The sequence below is a fragment of the Acinonyx jubatus genome, chromosome A1 (genome assembly GCF_027475565.1).
Source record: "Acinonyx jubatus isolate Ajub_Pintada_27869175 chromosome A1, VMU_Ajub_asm_v1.0, whole genome shotgun sequence".
NCBI classification, from domain to species: Eukaryota; Metazoa; Chordata; class Mammalia; order Carnivora; family Felidae; genus Acinonyx; species Acinonyx jubatus.
Genome location: NC_069380.1, coordinates 173235475 through 173256784, shown reverse-complemented (window position 1 = coordinate 173256784; position 21310 = coordinate 173235475). Strand labels below are relative to the sequence as shown.

Genomic DNA, 21310 nt, shown 5'->3' with positions numbered 1-21310 from the left:
GATTCCTCATTCAGTGCAGATTCCATGACCCTGGGATCATGACCCGAGCAGAAATCATGTGTTGGATACTCAACCGACTGAGCCATCCAGGCACCGCATACCATTTATATTTAAGGTAGTTCTTGATATATGAGGGTTTAACTCTTCTATTTTATTTTATGTTTTCTGTTTCTTCTTTTCTCTGTTTTCTTTTTCCTGCCTTCCTGCTGCTCATGTGATGTCCATTGACACTGTGTCAACAATGGAAAGGGGGGAGTAAGGGAGTGTGGGAAGAAAGAGAAGACTCATTACTTGCCAGTGGGGTTGAAAATTCTGGCTCCCTACTTGGCCTTTTCTGACATAACCCCATTGGGTTATAAGGGGGCATTTCAGTTCAGGGGAAAGGTGGAAGTCTGAAGTCTCCACTCAGCCTTTGCTGCCATGGGTGTTATTTGGGATCCAGTTTTTTTTCTGTGGTGTTTGGCTGGAGAAGAGACGTTATTAAAATTTTGTCTTTCTAGGCTATTTTTTTTCAGGTGGAGCAGGCTTTTATTGGGAATTTTTTGTTTGTGCCCATTGGCATTTCCAGGTTGCTGGCTTCTTGGGTACTCAGGTTCCTAGCTGATCTGTCTTCTTCTTCACACCTTTCAGAGTCTTCTTATGTTTGTTATATATATAATATCCAAGGTTATATATATAATATCCAAGGTTTTAGTGGTAGGAATAGGGAAAAATATATCTATTTTGCCAGAAGCATAAGTCTCGATATTTTATAAAGAAAAAGTACAAAGGCAATTCAGTGAAGAAAAGTAGTCTTTTCAATAAATAGTGCTGAAACAATTGGATATTCATGTGCAAAAATATGAACCTGTACCCAAACCTTACACCTTATGTAAAAAAATAATCAAAATGGATCATACATGTAAATATAAAATGTAAAACCATAAAATGTTTAGAAGAAAACATAGGAGAAAGTCTTAATGACATAGAATTAAGCAAAGGGTTCAAACTGGATTGGTCTGATTTCATCAAATAAAAATACATGATACTTATAGCATTTTATTTATAAGAGCCAAGAATTGAAAACAACTCAGATGCCCTTCAGTGGATGAATAATTAAACAAACTGGTGTCTCCATACCATGGAATACTACTCAGCAATGAAAAGAAGCAAACTATTGATATGCACAACAACCTGCATGAGTCTCCAGAGAATTGTGCTGAGTAAAAAAAAGGCCAATCACAAAAGGTTACGTACTGTATTGTTCTATTTATGTACCTTCCTTGAAATGGGAAAATTATAGAAAATAAGAACAGATCAGTGGTTTCCAGGGTTTAAGGAGGAGGTGGGGCTTGGGAAAAGTGCATGAAGCTCTAATAAAGTGAATTACATTGGTTGATTATAAAACTCTGAGCAAGCCTTGCATTCCTGAAATAAACCCTGCTTGGTTGTGATGTAATATATATACATTTTTAATGTATTATCGGAATTGGCTTGTTATTATTCTGTTGAAGATTTTTGCCTTTATATTCATGAAGGATATTGATTTATAGTTTTCCTTTTTTTTGTAATTTTTGTCTTGTTTTAGTATCAAGGTAGTGCTGTTCTCATGCAATGTTATTAGGTGTATACACATTTAGAATGGTTTGACCTGTGATAAAGGAGAAATTGACAACTTTATCATTAGGTAATGTCTTTTTATATTCTTGGTAATAATCCTTGTTCTGAAGTCTACTTTGACATTAACATAGCTATGCTAGTCTTCTTTTGGTAGGCACTTGCCTGGTATATCCTTCTCCAGGCTATTACTTCTAACATGTCTGTGCTTATATTTAAGGTCTATTTCTTGTAGAAAGCCTATAGTTTTTAAAATCCAATTTGGGAAGTTTTGTCTTCTAATTGGCGTGTTTAGACTACAGTAAATACCATTATTGATATGGTTGGATTCAAGTCTGTCACCTAGGTAGCTATTTTCTATTGATTCTGTCTCTTTTGGTTCTCTTTTTCTGTTTTCTTCTATATCGGGTATTTTTTATTACTCCATTGAATCTAAGTTATTAGTTTAAGCATTAGTTACCTATTGCTACATAGCAAATTATCCCAAAACTTAGTGGCTTAAAACCACACACATTTATTAGCTCACAGTTTCTAGGGGTCAGGAATATAGACCCAGCTGAACTGAACCCTTTGCTTCATGGTCTCTCCCAGTGCTTCAGAGTATCAGCTAAGTGTCTCTGTTCTTATCTGAAGTATCAACTGGAGAAAGATATACTTTCAAGTTTACTCATTCGTTATTGGCAACCTTAAGTTTCTTGCTAGCCCTTGGCTTATGGCCACCTTCAGTTTCTTGCTATTTGGGTCTCTCCACAATAGTGAGAGTCTGTAACAATGTGGAAGTCTGGTCTTTTATAGCCTAATCACACAAGTGATATTCCATCTCTTTTGTCAAATTATATTTTGACAAATTAGTTTGAAGCACGTCTCTAGGTTCCTCCCATATTCAAGGAGAGGTGATTACATGAAGAAGTGATTATCAGAAGAAGATATCATTAGGGGCCATCTTAGAAGTCTGCCTACCACAGCTTATACTTTATTACTTCTTTAAAAAAATTTAGTGGTCTCTTTAGGGTTTTCAGTATACATCTTAAATTATTTGGTCTACCTTCAAGTACTATTTTGGAGCAATTAAAAATAATTTAGGGGCGCCTGGGTGGCTCAGTCGGTTGAGCGCCTGACTTCGGCTCAGGTCATGATCTCGCGGTTTGTGGGTTCGAGCCCGGCGTCGGGCTCTGTGCTGACAGCTCAGAGCCTGGAGCCTGCTTCAGATTCTGTGTCTCCCTTTTTCTGTACCCCTCCCCTGCTCATGCTCTGTCTCTCTCTGTCTCAAAAATAAATAAAAACATTAAAAAAATTAAAAAATAATTTAAAAGTGAATGCTATATTTACCTTAATTTATGCCATTTCTAGTGATCTTCCTTTATTTGTGTAAATTTAAGTTTCTGTCTGCTGTCATCCTGATTAGAGAACTTCCTTTAGCATTTCTTGTAGTGCACGGCCACTAGTAATGATTACTCTCATTTTTCCTTCTCTGAAAAAAAAATCTTTATGTTTTTCTTTATTTTTGGATAGTATTTTCCCTGTGTAGAACTCTGGATTAATTTTCTTAAGGATGTTAAGGGTGACACTCCAGTGCCTTCTAGCTTGCATAGTTTCAGATGAGAAGTCTGCTGTTATATATGTCTTTGTTTCTTTGTATGTCCAGTTTCTTTGGTCTCTGGCTGCCTTTAAGGGTTTCCCTGTTTTGGGTCTTCAGCAGTTTGAATACGATGTGTTGAAGTTGTTGCAGCTTGTTTGTTTTTGTTTTTGTTCCTGATATCTTCTGAACTTTTTGGATGTGTGCTTTGGTATCTTTTATTACTTTTGGAAAAATTTGCCACCATCTCTTGAGATATTTCTTCCATTTCATTCTTTCTGTCTTCTCCTTCTAGTGTTCCAGTTACACATACGTTAGACATTCGTATGTCTAACAGCTATTCTAGACAGCTTGTGAATGCTCTGTTCTCTTTCGTTCCATTCTTTATCTTTGTTTTTTATTTTGCGCAGTTTTTATTGATTTATCTTCCAGTTCGTTAATTCTTTCCACCACTGTTTCAAGTCTACTGATGAGCCTTCAGGGAATGTTTTTCATCTCTTTACGGGCATTAAAACTTTGTATTCCAGCACTTTTAAAATCCCTAATATTTTCACTTGATTCTTTCTTATGCTTTTAGTTTTTCTGGTAAAATTTCTCATCTGGTCATGTATGTTGCCAGTCTTTTCCACTAGAGACAGGGAAGGATCTGAACGCAGCTTTGTGCCTTTCCTGTGGTGCACCCATTTTCCTATGCAAGTTCTACACCATGAAGAAGGCTTTCTCTGCCCTTTTGCTCTGTCCTCAATCTCTCTAGTGAGCACCTGGTGAAATATGTGGAGAAGACCTGGGAACAGGTGAAAATTCTCATGTCTGTTGTTCCTGTGGATTCTATACTCTCAGACTGCCTCAAATTCAGCTTTTCACAATCCATTAAAATTTTAGCTGAATTATTCTTACCAACTTGTATAGCGTCTGGGTTCTAACTCAGGTAAGAAAGTTACTGGCATGCTGATCTCTCTTTAGATTTCAAGTAAGTTGGTTCCACTGTAACCTCAGTACTCTGATGGGTTAAAGGAAAATTGTGATTTCTGCAGAGATTCAGCTTTCTTTTTGTTAGGATGGGAGTGATGCTCCTTCCAGTTTGGTACATACTAAGCTGAATCCAGAAGTTTGGGCCATCAACTATTACTTGATTATGTTCAATTTCATATCATCATGAAATTTTGATCACCATATCTCTATCCTGACACACTTATGAATCTCAAGGGTAGAGATTTCATTAATCATTAATCTTGGTTCATCGCATTCTCATCGATCAGCGCATGGTCTGTTTTTATTTAGTGACTTTTAATAATGCAATAAGCAACTGTGAACCTATCCCCAAAACAATATCTTGAAAATAAGCTATATCAAATCACATTGTTTAATACCTTCAACCCATCCTCCCTCCCTTTCCTGTATTCCGGATACCCATCCTGCTGATCATGCATATGATTTCTCTACTTTCCTTTTTATGTAGTTTTTTTGTAATTACGTGTCTCCCTAAAACTTGTGTTTAATTTTCGAATGAGTACATTAGGCTACATATAATCTTTTTGGGATTTTAATATTGTATTAATATTTTTAGTATCATATTGCCAACATTCATATGTATTGTTGACCTTCACTGTGGTTTATTTTATTCTTCACTTTTTAAAAGTGAAGTGAAGTGTGGAAAAATATCCACACTTCTGGCAATAAAACAACTTGAGCCTGGATTTTCCCACTTTTTGTTACGATAAATTCGTATGTTCCAGATTCTCTTCTAGGCCCTGGAGGAATAGAAGCAAACAAAAGATGTAAAAATCCCTGTCTTCAGGGGAAGAGAGATAATACACAAAATACAAAAATAAACATCAAAAAAAAAAAAACAACACCACTATGGAGAAGAATAAAGGAGATGAAGGTGTGTGTCAAGGGATGCAGTGTTAGGTAGGGAGCTGAAGGGAAGGCCTCCCATAGAAGGTAACATTTACATAAAAACCTAAGTAAGGAATATATGCAGATATATGAGGAAAGACCCTAAGAGCATTCTACATAGAGGCCAGTGCCCCAAGGCTGAAGAACGAGGGGGGGTGGGCAAAAAACAGGTCCAGTGGAGTGAGTGAGAGTGAGTAGGAGGAGGAGATAAGGTGAGAGGGTGACAGAGGCCAGATTGCATTGTGCTACTTTGAGGACTTTCCTTTTCTTCAGAGTTAGAGGAAAAACTGTTGAACAGTTTTGAGCAGAGGATTGATATGGACCAACTAACATTTAACAGAACAGCCTTGGCACCTGTTTTGAGCATGTACTGAGAGGAAGCAAGGGCCCTTTTACCTTATATGGGTCAGTGAGGGATGAGTTTTCCTCAGTTCTTTAACATAGACATAAAAAAATCAAGCAAGTAGAACTTCTCTGCAAAAAGGAACTTTTCATGGGAAATTTGCAATACTCTAAGTTTTCGTTCCTTGCCGACGTATAGAGTTCACATTCTGAGAGGGACGCTCACATCCGTGTTGCACTTTGTTTAGGAAAAACAGGCATATAAAAAATGCTACACATCATTAATCGTCAGGGAAACGCAAATAAAAACCGCAACGAGATATCACCTCACACCTGTTAGAATAGCTAAAATTCAAAAAGATAAAAGATAACAACTGTTGGTGAGCATAGGGAGAAAAAGTAACCCCTGTGCACTTTTGGTGGGAACGTTAATTGATACAACGATTATGGAAAACAGTATGAAGGTTCCTCAAAAAGTTATAAATAGAACTACCATATGATCCTGCAATCCCACTATCTGGGTATACATCCAAAGGGAAAGAAATCGGTGTCTCAAAGAGATATCTGTCCTCTCGTGTTCACTGCAGCATTACTCACTATAGCCAAGGTATAGAATCAACCTTTGTTCATCAAGGGATGAATGGATAAAAAAATGTGATAATGTGATACGTGTATATATACGTATGTATACAGTTGATCTTTGAACAGCATGGTTTTGAACTGCATAGGTCCACTTACACACTGATTTTTTTTATGAATATGGTACAGTACTGTAAATGTATTTTCTTGTCCTCATAATTTTCCTAACATTTTCTTTTCTCTAGCTTATTTACCATGAGCATATAGTCTGTAATACAAATAACATACAAAATATTGCTACTTGACTGTTTATGTTGTCAGTAAGGCTTCTGGTCAATAGTAGACCATTAGTACAGTAGTTTTGGGGGAGTCAAAAGTTATACGTAGATTTTGGACTGCTTGGGGGATCAGTGCCCCAATCCCTGCATTGTCCGAGGGTCAGCTGTATGTATAATTACACACACATGGAATATTATTCAGTCTTAAAAAGAAGGAAATCCTGTCATTTATAGAAACATGATTAAACCTGGAGGACATTAGGCTAAATGATTAAACCAGGCACAGAAAGCCGAATACTGCATAATCTCATTTATATATGAAATCTAAAGGAGTTGAACTCATAGAAGCCATGAGTAGAATGGTAGTTGCCAGGGGCTGGGAGTGGGGGCAATGGAGAGGTGCTGGTTAAAAGGTATGAAATCTGAGAGATGATACAGTTTGCTGTTATGCAAAATGAATATGTTCTGGAAATCTAATGCATAGCATGGTGACTTTGGTAATAATACTGTACTGTATATTTGAAATTTGCTAAGAGAGTAGATCTTAAATGTCCTCACCACACATACAGAAGAGTGGTAACTATATGATGTGATGGATATGTTAGTCAGTTTGATTGTGGTGATCATGTCACAATGTATACACATATTAACACATTGTGCACCTTAAATATTTACAATACTTATTAGTTACATCTCACTAAAGTTGGAAGAAAAAATAGTAAAAGATATTTACAGTCTATAAATCCTCTCTGGTGTGTCAGAGAGGAATAAAAGGAATTTTCCACGAAGTGTTCCATAATGCCCAGTAAACTTACACTCAACTATTTGATTTCACCATGTTTGCTGACTTACCTTACTAAAAAAAAAAAAAAAAAAAAAAAAATGCTGTTGTTTAGAAAAGTTTGTTTCCTAGAACTCAGTAGAGTTTTCTCTAACAGAAAATTACTCATTTCCCTCCATTGGTTTAGAAATAACATTTATTTTATTTTTATTTTATAATGTTTATTTTTGAGAGAGAGTGCAAGTAGGGGAGGGGCAGAGAGAGAGAGGGGGACAGAGGGTCCGAAGCAGGCTCCACACTGACAGCACAGAGCCTGACGCGGGGCTCAAATTCACAAACCAGGAGATCATGACCTGAGCCGAAGTCCACCGCTTAACTGACTGAGCCACCCAGGTGCCCCTAAATCACATGTTTTGAGAGAGAAGAGCAAAGAAGTGTTGCGATAAGAATGAAAATCCACCAAAATTTCATCCAGAAAAATATCCATAAACATTTTTATATCTTTCAGTCTTTTTTACTGAAATATATTTGACACATAACATTGTGTAAATTTAAGGTGTACAACATGTTAATTTGATACATTTACCTATGGTAATATGATTGCCACTATGGCAATAATTACCACCTCTGTCACATTTCATAATTATTCTTTCTTAATGTTTATTTATTTTTGAAAGGGAGACAGAGACAGAGCATGAGTGGGGGAGGGGCAGAGAGCGACGGAGACAGAGAATCTGAAGCAGGCTCCAGGTTCTGAGCTGTCAGCACAGAGCCCAACACGGGGCTTGAACCCACAAACTGTGAGATCATGACCTGAGCCAAAGTCGGATACTTAACTGACTGAGCCACCCTGGCACCCCATATTCTTTCTTTTTAGTAGTTGGTATTCAGCCTTTATATTTTCACAGAGTCAAAATCATAATGTCTCTATAATTTTGAGTACTCTTTTTATTCAACATTATAAACATTTCCCATGTTACTTAATATTCTATGACATCATTTTAATGACTGCATAACAATATTTCATCATATGATGTGGACCATCTACCTCCTGGTTATTGATATTTAGGTTGGAAGAACTCAATCCCTACTCTCATTAAGCCATATTTACACAAATAATCATAAAAAGTTTTAAGAACAGTAGGTATTTCAACATAAAAAACAGTCTTATGGGAGCCAAGAGGAGTCAAATATGGTCTGAGGTCTCAGGGGAGACTTCTCTGATGAAGTCATATTTAAGTGACTCTGAAGAATTTTAAGAAATTATTACAGGAATGGGAAAGAGCACTCCCTGAAGAGGAAGCCATAGAAGATACATCGCGTGGAAAGTCTCTGGATTGGGAAGGAGTGTGTTTGGGGAGTCAGGGAAGCTGGAGCATAGCTGTAAGGGGAAGAGTGGCAGGGATGAAACTTGTGGAATAGAGGACAAACCATAAAGAGCCTTTCAGGTCAAGTTTGAGATGTTGGACTTTATCTTTAAGGAGGAGGAGGAGAGGGAGGAGTGGGGGGGGAGGAGCAGGAGATGAAGAAGAAAAGCCTCTGAAGCGTTCTAAGTAAGGAAATAAAATTACTAGACTTTCATTTTACAGAAATGACTTGGACTACAGTATAACGAATAGATTGGTGGGGAGGAAAATACAGTTGCCAGAAGACTTGTTAGATGGGGAGACAGGATGGATTCAGGAGTCATGGAAATAGAAGGGTGGACCGGTGTGAGATGTATTTTGGAGGGAGGATGATCAGGAGCCGGTGACTGGATGTAGGAATGAGGAATAAGATGTCAAGAAATCCTCGGTTTTTTGGTCGGATAATGGATGAATGATGGTGCAATTCACCACGAGGCAACACGGGAGGAACACGTTTGAGGGGAGAGATCAGGAGTTTCGTTTTGGACGTGTTGTGGTTCAAGTGCCTGTGAACCATTGAAATGGAAATGTCAAGGAAAAGAGTTGTATGTATGCGTCTGGAGTCCAGAAGAAATCTCTCTGCTTGAGACAAACATTAGGAGTTATTGGTTTATGAAGGATATTTGAAGTCACAGGTTGTGACTGTCGAATGAGGGAGCGCGAGCACAGCCTAGGACAGAGCCTGTGGTGGATGCCATGCTGCGCAGTTAGATCCCCCTTCAGGACTGAGAGTCTTTTGCCCCTCAGGTGTTGGCTGACAGCCTTAGCTTCTAGCCCTCTCCAAGAACTGCCCTTGGCTGAAGAAAGCCACATTGCCCAAGGTCTTGCCCTCTCGGAGAAAGGTGCCCATCTGCATCTGAACTCAGGACAACTGAGAAAGGCCATCATGGGTACTTGTGAGATTGTCTGAGGGCTTTGTTGAGATTGTATCACAGTTCAGGTTCTCCCCCTGGTCCTGCTTCCTTCCCCCTTCCCTTCTTCATTGTGAGAACATTCTCTAAAATGTTTCATGCATTCAGAGCTCTCAGAATTGGATTTTGGGGGAGCCTCTTCTACAACCAAAACTTTCCACTCAACTGTGACTCATTTTACAACATAGACTGAGAAAACTTTTGTTGGAAGGCACAGGTGAATGGATCATTTAACAGGAAAAATTTCCTTGGAATGCATTTTAAAGACGTATACTTCTAGACAAAATTTGAAACTTTTAAAAGGTTGTATTCTTATCAACTTATCTCTAGGTGGATCCCCAGACTTAATTGGAAGGGTTCTTCATAAGTCATCCTGCTTGAGTTAAGCTGATGTCAATTTCCACCCCCAAGACTTGCCTCCTTTATTTAGAAATCCTTCTTCTGCGTCTATTTCTAGCCAATCCGAGAGGAAATGTGGACTGGCCTTTCTGTCATTTGCCTTTCTGCCTCTCTATTGTCCATTTTTCCTTTAAATCAAAAGTAGGCAATGCCCTCTTCCCTTTTTTAAGAAGAAAGAGAATCTCATGCTTTTCATAGCTTTCTGACTGCTGTTGTTTGAAATTTAAATATAGAGCTCCTAGCAATAGTATGAGCATAGCTTCCTTTTATGCTGGCCTCTGGGAGATTCTTAGAACAGATTTCTAAAAAGCTTATATTCCTACCACACCATTAAATTTTGAATAACATTCTTAAACTGACAACTTAACAAGATTTATAATGAGACATTTAAATTGCTTTTATCATCTCTTTCATTGGAGATATATCTTATACATGGAAACAAAACAAAACATTAAATGCTAAGATGTAATGAAAACCTATCACAGAAGCTCACAGATCCTTTGAAACTTATGTATGTAACATAATTATTTTCAGATACAGTCTCATTGAGCCCTTTGGGAAAAGACTCACACTGTATTCACTTTTCTCCCACTCTGAATCTTGACAAGCGTGTCTCAGGAAATGGAAATACAATGGGAAAATGTGCATCAGGGAAAGTAAAGACTTGGGTTTAATATCTGATAAGTGTGGGAGAAATGAGAGGCAGGAAAAGGAGGGAAAAAAAGTGTATGCTAATCATCTCACTTTACATGGGAGGAGATCAAAGGATTTTGTTCTATTCTTGAAGCTGGGAGATGAATGTTGATTCAAATGTTTTTGGTATATTAAAAAATAACCGAAGACATAATTTTAAAACATTATGTGTGCCTTTCAAATTAGTAAAGAAAAAATTGTACGTAGAAAACCATGAAAGAAATAGCAAGGAACCATGAAGATTATGACAAGTATAAGACAATACATGTCTTCATAAGAGTTCATTTTAAGGAGTTAAGTTCCCATATTAAAAAGACGACTTATAATGACCTAGGCAAGAAATAAAGTCCAAGTTCAATCCAAAAACTGGGAAGAACAAATACAAACCATAGAAAGAGGAGTTTGTGTTTGTAGTTTAGATAGAGAGGAATTAAAATCACAAAGCACTAAAAAGGAATAATAGGTCATTTTACATCCATAAAAGCAAAATTTACAAGAAGATGTGACATCATGAAGCTGTATGTCAGATAACATAACTTTACTGCAAGGAGAAATACCACGACAGTGATCAAAATAGCATCACCTATCTCTAATTTCCTGATAGATCAAGCAAGTGAGAAATCAGTTGGGGTACAGAAGATTTAAATGTTTTATGTAACAGATTTGACTTAATAGTTATATATAAAAAAATCTGTATTTGTACAGAAAATGATTTATTTTCTTATGCTCAGAAAATTTTAACAGAAATAGTTCATATGTTAGGCCACAAAGAAAACTTCATACATTCTGCAAATCAGAAAATTTACAGAAAACACTGTTGGACTACAAACCATAAAACTGGAAATGGATCTCAAAATATACAAATTAGCAACAATGAAAAGTAAGCATTTGAAATGGAGCACCTGGGTGGCTCAGTCAGTTGAGCATCTGACTTTTGATTTTGGCTCAGGTCATGATCCCAGGGTTGTGGGATAGAGCCCCAAGTTACACTCTGTGTGAACACGGAGCCTGCTTAAGATTCTCTTTCTCTCTCTCCCTCAAAAATAAAAAAAGAAACGTAAGCATTTATAAATAAAAATAAAGCTATTTACTGAGTGACTCTTGCGTCAGAGAAACAAATCTTTAGTTATGAAATAGTTGAAGAATGATAATGAAAGAACAGCAATAACCAGAGGTAAATTAAAATAATAACATTAATTTCTCATTTTCAAACAGGAAGAAAGCAAACCAATAAACTAGATATTTGTTCCAGGAAGTTCAAAAGAGAAAAATAAAATATACTTAAGGAAATCAAGAAGAAGAAAACATTTAAGAAGTATAAATTAGAAAACTAAAAATAAAACTGATTAATATAGGAGCTAGGTCTAAAACAATGTGTATCTAATTATTGAATAAGTTGAGTAAATACTTACAAGTGTTGTTCTAAGCATCTTACAGATATTAACTCCTTATAGTGACCCTACACAGTAAGTATTAGTAGTGTCCTGTATTTATGATAAGGAAACTGAGGCACAAAGAGGTTAAGAAACTTACCCGAGACCAGAAGTCTAGCAAGTGGCAAGGCTGGGTTTTGACCCCAGACAGTCTGGCTCTAAAGACTGTATCTTTAATTTCCATAACATGCACACAATTATTAAGGAAAATGATTGAAAACTCATAGAAACAATGGATAACAACTTAAAAATTTATAAGTGAAAAAATGCCTGTGACATGCTAAACACATGGGTGATTTAAAAATATTCTTTGTAGGTCATTTATGGTGCAAGCCACCTACAATTGTCAGATAATATTTAAAGAATAATTATTTCTGTTTCATCCAGGAATGCCAATACATTGTCTTAAGAGTATACTATTAGTTAAGGGTGATGTTGATAAAGTTTAAACTTTTCAGCATGCTACTGTGGTATTTATTTATTTATTTATTTAAAGCATTTATTCACCTTTGAGAGACAGAGACAGACAGAGCGCAAGCAAGGGAGGGGCAAAGAGAGAGGGAGACAGAGAATTTGAAGCAGGCTCCAGGTTCCGAGCTGTCAGCACAGAGCTCGACGCGAGGCTCGAACCCGCAAACTGTAAGATCATGACTTGAGCCAAAGTCGGACGCTTAACCGACTGAGCCACCCAGGCACCCCACTGTGGTATTTAGATATCTGTTATTTTGAGTGATCAACCCTCCTTCCCACTTTTTGGAAACACCCCCTTCCTTTTTTTCCAAGAAGCGCTTTTGTCCACTTCAACCATGTGGTTTGAATGGAAGTTGTGATCTTTTTCAAATTTTGTTTCCCTTGTCAAAAGTGGTCACTGGACTCAACTAGGGCCCATCAGAGCCCTTCTCTGGGAATTTTGAACTTAGGACCTGAGAGGGTAAGTCCCAAATTCTTGTTTGGCATGATGGAGAAGCTTGGCAATACTTCTAAACTGAGAACAACTAAAGTTTTGGCTAAAATAGAAACAGCTATTTGAAACAATGAGATACAGCTTTGGATTGGCTGAAATCCAAAACACTAACAACGCTAAATGCTAGTAAGGTGTGGAGCAGCAGGAACTGTCATTCACTGCTATTGGGGCGGCAAAATAATACAAATACTTTGGAAGAGTGTGGCAGTCTTTTACACAACTAAACATACGCTTACCATATGATCTAGCATTCCCTTTTCTTGGTATTTACCCAAATGAGTTGAAAACTTACGTTTACATAAAAACCTGCACACAAATGTTCATTGTAGCCTTATTCATAGTTGCTAAAACTTGGAAGTGATCAAGATGTCTTTCCCTGCGTGAATGGATAAATAAATTGTGGTATATCCAAACAATGGAATACTATTCAGTGGTAAAAACTAATGAGCTATTAAGCCATGAAAGGACATAGAGGACCCTCAAATGCATATTGCTAAGTGAAAGGAGCCAATCTGAAAAGGCGAACGTACTGTATGATTCCAACTATATGGCATTCTGAAAAAGGCAAATTTATAGTCAGTCCTTGCAAGGGGTTTGGGGGGAAGGAGGGAGAGGCGAAAAGGTAGAGTACAAGGGATTTTTAGGGCAGTGAAACTCTTCTGTATGATGCTGTAATGATGAATGTATTATATACATGTAATGGTAGATACATTATACATTTGGCAAAACTCACAGAGTGTACAATACAAAGTAAATCCTAATTTAAACAATGGATTTTAGTTAATAATAATAATGTATCAATATCGGCTCATCCAATTTGAACCAATTTATCAATTGTGATAAACGTTGCACGCTAATGTCAGATGTCAGTAACAGGAGAAACTGGATGTGTGTTTGCACAGGGTGGGTGGTGGCAGGAGAGGGTGTATGTGGGAACTCTGCATACTTCCTGCTCAATTTTTCTGTAAACCTGAACCTACTTTAAAAAAAATAAAGTTTGTTGGAGCACCTGGGTGGCTCATCTGGTTGAGTGTCCAACTTTGGCTCAGGTCGTGATCTCACAGTTTGTGAGTTCAAGCCCCACATCAGGCTCACTGCTGTTAGCCTGTCAGCACAGAGCCCTCTTAGGATCCTCTGTCCCCCTCTCTCTGCATCTCCCCTGCTCACACGGTGGCCCCAATTAAATAAATATTAGAAAAAAAAACTTTGTTAATTAAAACTGAAACAAACAAAACAGCTGTTTGAAGGAGAAGAACCAGTGAAGCAAGGACCTAGGGAGCTAAGGTTCTGAAAAGAAATTAATAGTGGACTGGGGCAAATGCTCAATTCTCACTGCTTTTCCCCTTCACACTGCCAGTGCTTAATGATATGCCTAGAAACTTAGCAGAAAGACGTGGCCAAGAACTTTCATCAGTCTCTTGGGGCTAGAGAGCCAAACTTTGGAATTCATGGCTACCAAGCTATCCAGGACTGGAAGGGACAAGACCCTAGAGAAAAGGGAACTGCTGGAAAGTGAGCCCAAACTTCTCTACCATAGTTTCCCTCAAGGTGTTTTCTGATTTCAACGTCGTCCTTGAAGCTGATAACCCAAATAGGGAATGGATATGAAGAGACTTAAATTGAACCTTTGATGTTTCATGGTGCCACAGAGAAACAACAATTGGAGTTCCGTGTCTGCCATGGAGGAGGAGTTTTGACGAACACCCTGGGTTATCGTTTGAGACCCCCAAGGGACTGTTCAAACCAAAAGTAGATCAGATTTTACAAGAACTGAAACCTGGCCTCTAACTCAATCCCTAATTGGATCCAAATGAATTTGCCCCTATTTAACTACCTGTCAGAATAAAATTAAATGGTCTTTTTAGGAAAATAATAGAATCTAGAGCCTCCATATATTTTTCATACACAGTGTGAAATAATCAATAAAAAATTAATAGGCATGTCAGGGTCAACCAAGGGATAATAAAAAGGTAATAGACCCAGGTCCATATGTGATCTGGATACTAGAATGATCAAACATGGACTTTGAAATATTTGTGAATAGCGCAATTAAGAAAACAGGTGATAAAATGCAAAATGTCAAAGACCTGACATCTACAAAAGGAACTATAAAGACTATCTTTAAATAACTAAAATTAAAACTCAATAGACAATTTGCCAGGAAATTGGGCAAGTTAAACAAAAATCCTATGAGCCAATTAGAAAAGTGGAAGATAGTTCAAACAGAAAATATCTAGATTAAAGCATGAAGAGGAAAAAGAAAAACACATGGACAATAGAGAAAACACATGGACACGTTCCCTGAAGAGATGTTGGGAAAAGGTCTGACATACATGTAATTGGCATCCCAGAAAATAAGAAGAAGGAAAACAGGGCCAATACGTATCTGAAGAGGTAAGTAAAAGGAAATCAATAGAGAAAATCAACAAAACCAAAAGCTGCTTCTTGAAAAGATTAATAAAATTAATAAGCTTCTGACCAGGCTACCTGAAAAGAAAATGAAGGACACAAATTACTAATATCAGAAATAAAAAAGGAGACATCATTACAATTCCATATACCCTAAAAGTATAATAAGACATACTATGAACAGCTCTATGCCCGCAAATTTAATCATGTAGATAAAATGGACCAATTCCTTGAAAGACACACTCTACCAAAATTCACACGAGAAGAAATAGTCTAAGTGATCTATATCTCTTAAAGACATAGAATCAATAATAACCTTTTTTTTTTTAATTTAAATTCAAGTTAGTTAACATATACTGTAGTATTGATTTCAGGAGCAGAATTCAGTGATTCATCACTTACATATTACACCCAGGGCTCATCCCAACAAGTGCCTTCCTTAATGCCCATTGCCCATGTAGCCCATCCCTTTCAAAACAGAAAGCACCAGGCCCAGATGGATTCAATGGTGGTTTCTACCAAACAGTAAAGGAAGAAATTATACCAATTAACTGCAATCTTTTCCAGAAGATAGGAACAGAGAGAATACTTCCTAACTTATTCTGCGAGTCCAACATTGCCCTAATACCAAAATCAGACAAACAGTTTCCAAAAGAAGAAAACTACAGATGAATATCTTTCATGAACATAGATGTAAAAATCCTCAACAAATTATTAGCAGATTGAATCCAATAATGTATAAAAATAATTATACACACAACCAATTATACACACAACCTTTTATCCCAGGTATGCAAAACTGGTTCAACATTTGGAAATCAACAGGCTAAAGAGGAAAAATTGCATGTTCATTTCAATAGATGCAGAAAAAGCATTTGACAAAATCCATCATTCATTTATGATAAAAACTTTTAGAGGGGAGGGAACTTCTTAACTTCATAAAGAACATCATCACAAAAACCTACAGGTAATATCATACCTAATGTTAGAAAACTGCCCACTAAGACCAAGAACAAGGCAAGGATGTCTTATTACTGTGTTTTCAACATCATACTATAAGTCCTATAAAATGCAATAAGGCATGAAAGGCAATAAAAGGTATACAGATTGGGAAGGAAGAAATAAAACTGTATTTATTTATAGATGACTTGATAGTCTCCGTAGAAAACCTGAGAGAATCAGCAACAAAACTCCTAGATCTAATAAGCAGTTATAGCAAAGTTGCAGGATACAAGGTTAGTATACAAAACTCAATTGTTTTCCTATACACCACCAATTAACAAGTAGAATTTGAAATTAAAAACACAATACCAGGGTGCCTGGGTGGCTCAGTTGATTTAGCATCCACCTCTTGGTTTTGGCTCAGGTCATGATCTCACGGTTCATGAGATCGAGCCCCTCATCAGGCTCTGTGCTGACAGCATGAAGCCTAGTCGAGATTCTCTGTCTCTGCCCCTTCCCCACTTGTGCTCTCTCTCTCCCTTTCTTTCTCTCTCTCTCTCAAAATAAACATTTTTAAAGAAACCCACAATATCATTTAGAGTATCACCAAAAAAGGAAATGCTTGGGTATAAACTAACAAAATATATGGAATGTATGAGAAAAATAAATATATAATGAATGAAATCAAAGGAGATCTAAATAAATGGAGAGATATTCCATGTTTATGGATACAAAGACTCAATATTATAAATGTCTCAGTTTTTCCCAAGATGCCAGATTTTCTATTCATCTATAGATTCAATGCAATCTCAATCAAAATCCTAGCAAGTTATTTTCTGGATATCAATGAACTAACTCTTAAGTTTGTGTGGAGAGGCAAAAGATCCAGAATAGCCAATACAATATTGAAAAAGAAGAACAAAGTTGGAAGACTGACACTATATGACTTCAAGACTTACTATAAATCTACAGTAATCTAAACAGTGTTTTACTGGAGAAAGAATAGGCAAATAGACCAATAAAACAAAATAGAGAGCCCAGAAGTAAGCCTAAATAAATATAGTCAACTGATCTTTGATAATGGTGCTGGAACAACTGGATGTCCATATGCAAAATAATTAATCTAGATGAAGACCTTACACACTTCCCAAAGATGAACTCAAAATGGATCACAGACGTAAAACGCAAAACTATAAAATCTCTGGAAGTTAGCATAGGAGAAAATCTAGATGACCTTGGGTTTGGTGGTAATGTCTTAAATACAACACCAAAGGCATGAACCATGGAAGAAATAATTGATAAGATGGACATCAGCAAAACTAAAAAATTCTGCTTTGCAGAAGATACTGTCAAGAGAATGAAAAGATAGGCCACAGACTGGGAGAAAATATTTGCAAAAGACATATTTGATAAGGAACTGTTATCCAATATATACAGGAATTCTCAAAACTCAACAGTAAGAAAACAACAATAAGAAATATAAACAATAAGAATAACAATAGAGTAAGAATGACAATAGAATAAGAATAACAACAGTAAGAAATAAGAAAAGAAAACTCAACAATTAGAAAGCAAAGAAAAAAAACTGAACAATAGGAAAACTCTCATTCATTCCTCCCGGGAATGCACAATGGTACAGACACTTTGGAAGTTAGTTTGGCAGTTGCTTACCAAACTAAACGTACTCTTATCATATGATCCAGGAATTGCACTTGTTGGTTTTTACCTAAAGGAGTTGAAAACTTATGCCCACACAGAAGCGTGTAGAGCAGCCACATTCATAATTGCTAAAATGCGGAGGCAACCATGATGTCCTTTAGTAGGTGAATGGATAAACTGTGGTACACCCAGACAGTGGAATCTTACGCAGTGCCAAAAAAAAAGAAAAAAAAAAAAAAGAAGAAAAAAAAGATGATCTATCTAGCCATGAAAAGACATGGAAGACACATAAATGCATTTCATGATGTGAAAGGACCAATCTAAGTGGTCAACTTATTGATTCCAAGTATATGACATTCTGGAAAGGCAAAATCACGGAGACAGTAAAAAGATCAGTGGTTGCCAAGCATTAGGGGAGAGGGAGGGATAAATAGGTGTAGCACAGAGAATTTTTAGGGCAGTGAAACTATTCTGTATGATAGTTTGATGGCAGATACATGTCATTACACATTTGTCCAAATCCATAGAATATACAACACCAAGATTAAACTCTAAACTGTCAACTCTGGATGACAATGCTAAGTTTGGATTTAAGACTATTATTTCATTATTTGTTTCTTGTTTTCTTTGTTTTTGTTGTTGTTGTTCCTCTTTTTTTCTTTCCTGCCTTTTTTGGGGTTAGTTGAATTTTTTAGTATTCCATTTAAATTTCCTTATTGCAGTTTTGACCTTATCTTTGTATATTTTTGGTAACGCTGGGGATTAAAATAGACATAGTTAACTTCACTGTTTAGTGGGGATCAATACTTTACCACTTAGAGTATAGAAACGTTACCACCATAGTGGTCCCTTTATCCTCCCCTCTTTATGTTGCATTTATCCTATATATTACATCTGTACATATGGAAAACCTCATAAAGATGTCATATTTTTGTTTTCAACTGTCAAACATATTTTTCAGAACTCAATAGGAGAATAATAGTCTATAGACTATTACAGTAATAGTCTATAGTCTATAGACTAATAGAGTTATATTAAAGGGTTTCCTTGAGCACAATCTTGTCTTATTCACAACCACTCTGCAAGGGAGGAATTATTATTCCCACATCCAAGATAAAGAAATGGAGGCGGGGAGTGAATCCAAATGTCCAAGATCCTCACAGTCAGAACTTTAGAGACCTTGAAGTCTAGGACTTTGCCTTCCCTGATTCCAGACACCAACCTGGAAAGTATATGTGTGGACTGCATACAAACATCTGTGGCCATGGATCAGGGCTCAACTTTCAGTTCCTGGTACTATACCAGCTATGCGACCTTAGCTGACCTGTGTGTTTATAGTGGCATTGTGAGTATAGTAGCTTCTCCCATGCAGTGCTCACCATGTTACCTGCTCTGAGCTCCCTTCCTGTTGTTATCACATTCACACCTCATACTAACCCCATCATGTTTTGCAAATGAGGGAAATAGTCTGAAAGAGACTGGAAAAGTGCCCACTGCATGGGAAATACCCAATAAATATTAGTTCCCCTTCACTCCTTACCCCAGGTCAGAGCATAGTGTAGGTCCTGTACCATTTGGGTTTTCAGAATATTGCTCTGGAAGATTTTAAAAGGTGGTCCCTCCTCCTAATGAATATGTCTCCTTTCGTTTTTCTAAAGACTCAAGGATTGCTTGTTATATGGTTATTATTATTATTACTACTATTATTATAGCCAGAATCCCTCCCACTTCTTGAAACCATTTTGTCCCATGCCCTGGTTGTGGCCATGCATGAGAAACAGCAGGTGGTGCCAGATGACAGATGGTGTGGGAGCCCGTTCCCCGGTGGGAGGGGGCGCGAGTGAGGGAGCAGGCAGGCAGCTGCCAGGAGCTCTTCCCCTCTCGCTCGCGCCTCGCTCTCAGAAACTCCCAATCCAGACACAGGCAAGGCGCTGTCCTTTCAGCACCACGAGCTCGGGCTGAGGAGGGAGGACTCCTGGCCGTCCTCCTCCTCTTCAAATTGGCTTGAATCTCCTCTGACCCCCCAAGAGTGCATCACAGTAAGTAGGCATTTGTTTTTGCTATAACCACTGCTCAATATCCTCCGACCCTTTACCATCCCTTTCACCTCCACAACAACCCTATTTTGTCTAATAATGTTCCATCATCAGGATTGACAAGAGAAATTCAGTTGTCTGGGCTTCTAGGGTTGGGGTGGGAGTACCGTTTGACTTCCAAAGGAGCTTGAGAGAAATATATGCGATTTGTTTATTTAGTTGGCAATCTTGCAATGTGGGGGTTGCTAACTTTCCATGGAAGCAAAAAAAAAAAAAAATGGCCCTTCGCTATTGAGGAAATGGAGGCATTCCATGGCTGAATAAGAGATCAGGTTCAAGCCAGTCCTTTTTTGTTTTAGGAAATTATACCTCCTGTACAACCTACATATCATGTGAAAGGGTGCAGTATACATAGAGACATTGAATGTACTTATTGTATTTTAGGGAGATTGCTGAAGCAAAGCCAACATAATAAAATAGCAAGGTGGTAAGGTGTGGTGGTAAGGTGAAATTTATCATACTGCAGAGTGACCCAGAATAATGGGATTTAATTTTGCAGTACAAATAAGCTTTTCACTGAGATTATATGACTGTATTAGCTCTAGTGTCTTGGATTTTTTTTTTTAAAGCTTGTATATTGTTTGTGTAAGTCTGGGATTTTCCTTGAGTTTCCCGAATTTTAAGGCTGTTGAACCCCATGGGTGGGTGGCATATTTTGATGATTAAAGAAGTTTTACTGGATAATGAGAATCATGTCAGGAAATCTAGCAAAAGATAGATAGATGACAGATCTCTATATTGAAAGCCGAGTGGAGCTGTTGAGGACAGCGCTTTTTCTCTGTCGTCAGCCCTCTTTTTCCCTGCCTCACCTCCTACTGTAACTAGAACCCCACTGCTTGCCTTAGGTCTGGGAAGAAAGGTGTAAGGATGGTGAAGCTGAACAGTAACCCCAGTGAGAAGGGAACCAAGCCGCCTTCGGTTGAGGATGGCTTCCAGACCGTCCCTCTCATCACTCCCTTGGAGGTTAACCACTTACAGCTGCCTGCTCCGGAAAAGGTAAAGCAGATACTCCTCTCTCCATCGGTCCCTCATGCTTCCCCCACCTCAGGAAATAAAGCAGCAAAAAAATCCCACCTCTCCAAACCTTTCATTCCCTCAGCCAAATATGTCCCCTTTCTTGTAAAAGGTAGTTATTCCTTTCAGAGACATGACATTTCTCATGTTATTTCAGGTTTATGGTAAGTGTTTACTCATTTTTTGTTCACATATACATACATGGGCAAGAAAATTAATCTTTCTTTTTTAAAGTTTTATCGTAGCAGATGAGTGCTAATAAGCTTGTAGATGGTGACAGAGAAAATTGTCTTGATTATTTGGGGGAGGTGTTTCAAAAATTCACTGGTATAG

General features: G+C 37.5%; 1 protein-coding gene across 1 annotated transcript in view; it reads left to right on the top strand.

Annotated features, from left to right (window-relative positions):
• Positions 1-19750: 19750 nt before the first annotated feature.
• Positions 19751-21310, top strand: part of NSG2 (neuronal vesicle trafficking associated 2) — a 54936-nt gene continuing 53376 nt past the window's right edge. The window contains exons 1-2 of the mRNA XM_027034752.2: positions 19751-19906; positions 20809-20959. Coding sequence (XP_026890553.1) covers positions 20831-20959 — 129 coding nt within the window. The 5' untranslated portion in view covers positions 19751-19906; positions 20809-20830. The remainder of the gene's footprint in view (positions 19907-20808; positions 20960-21310) is intronic.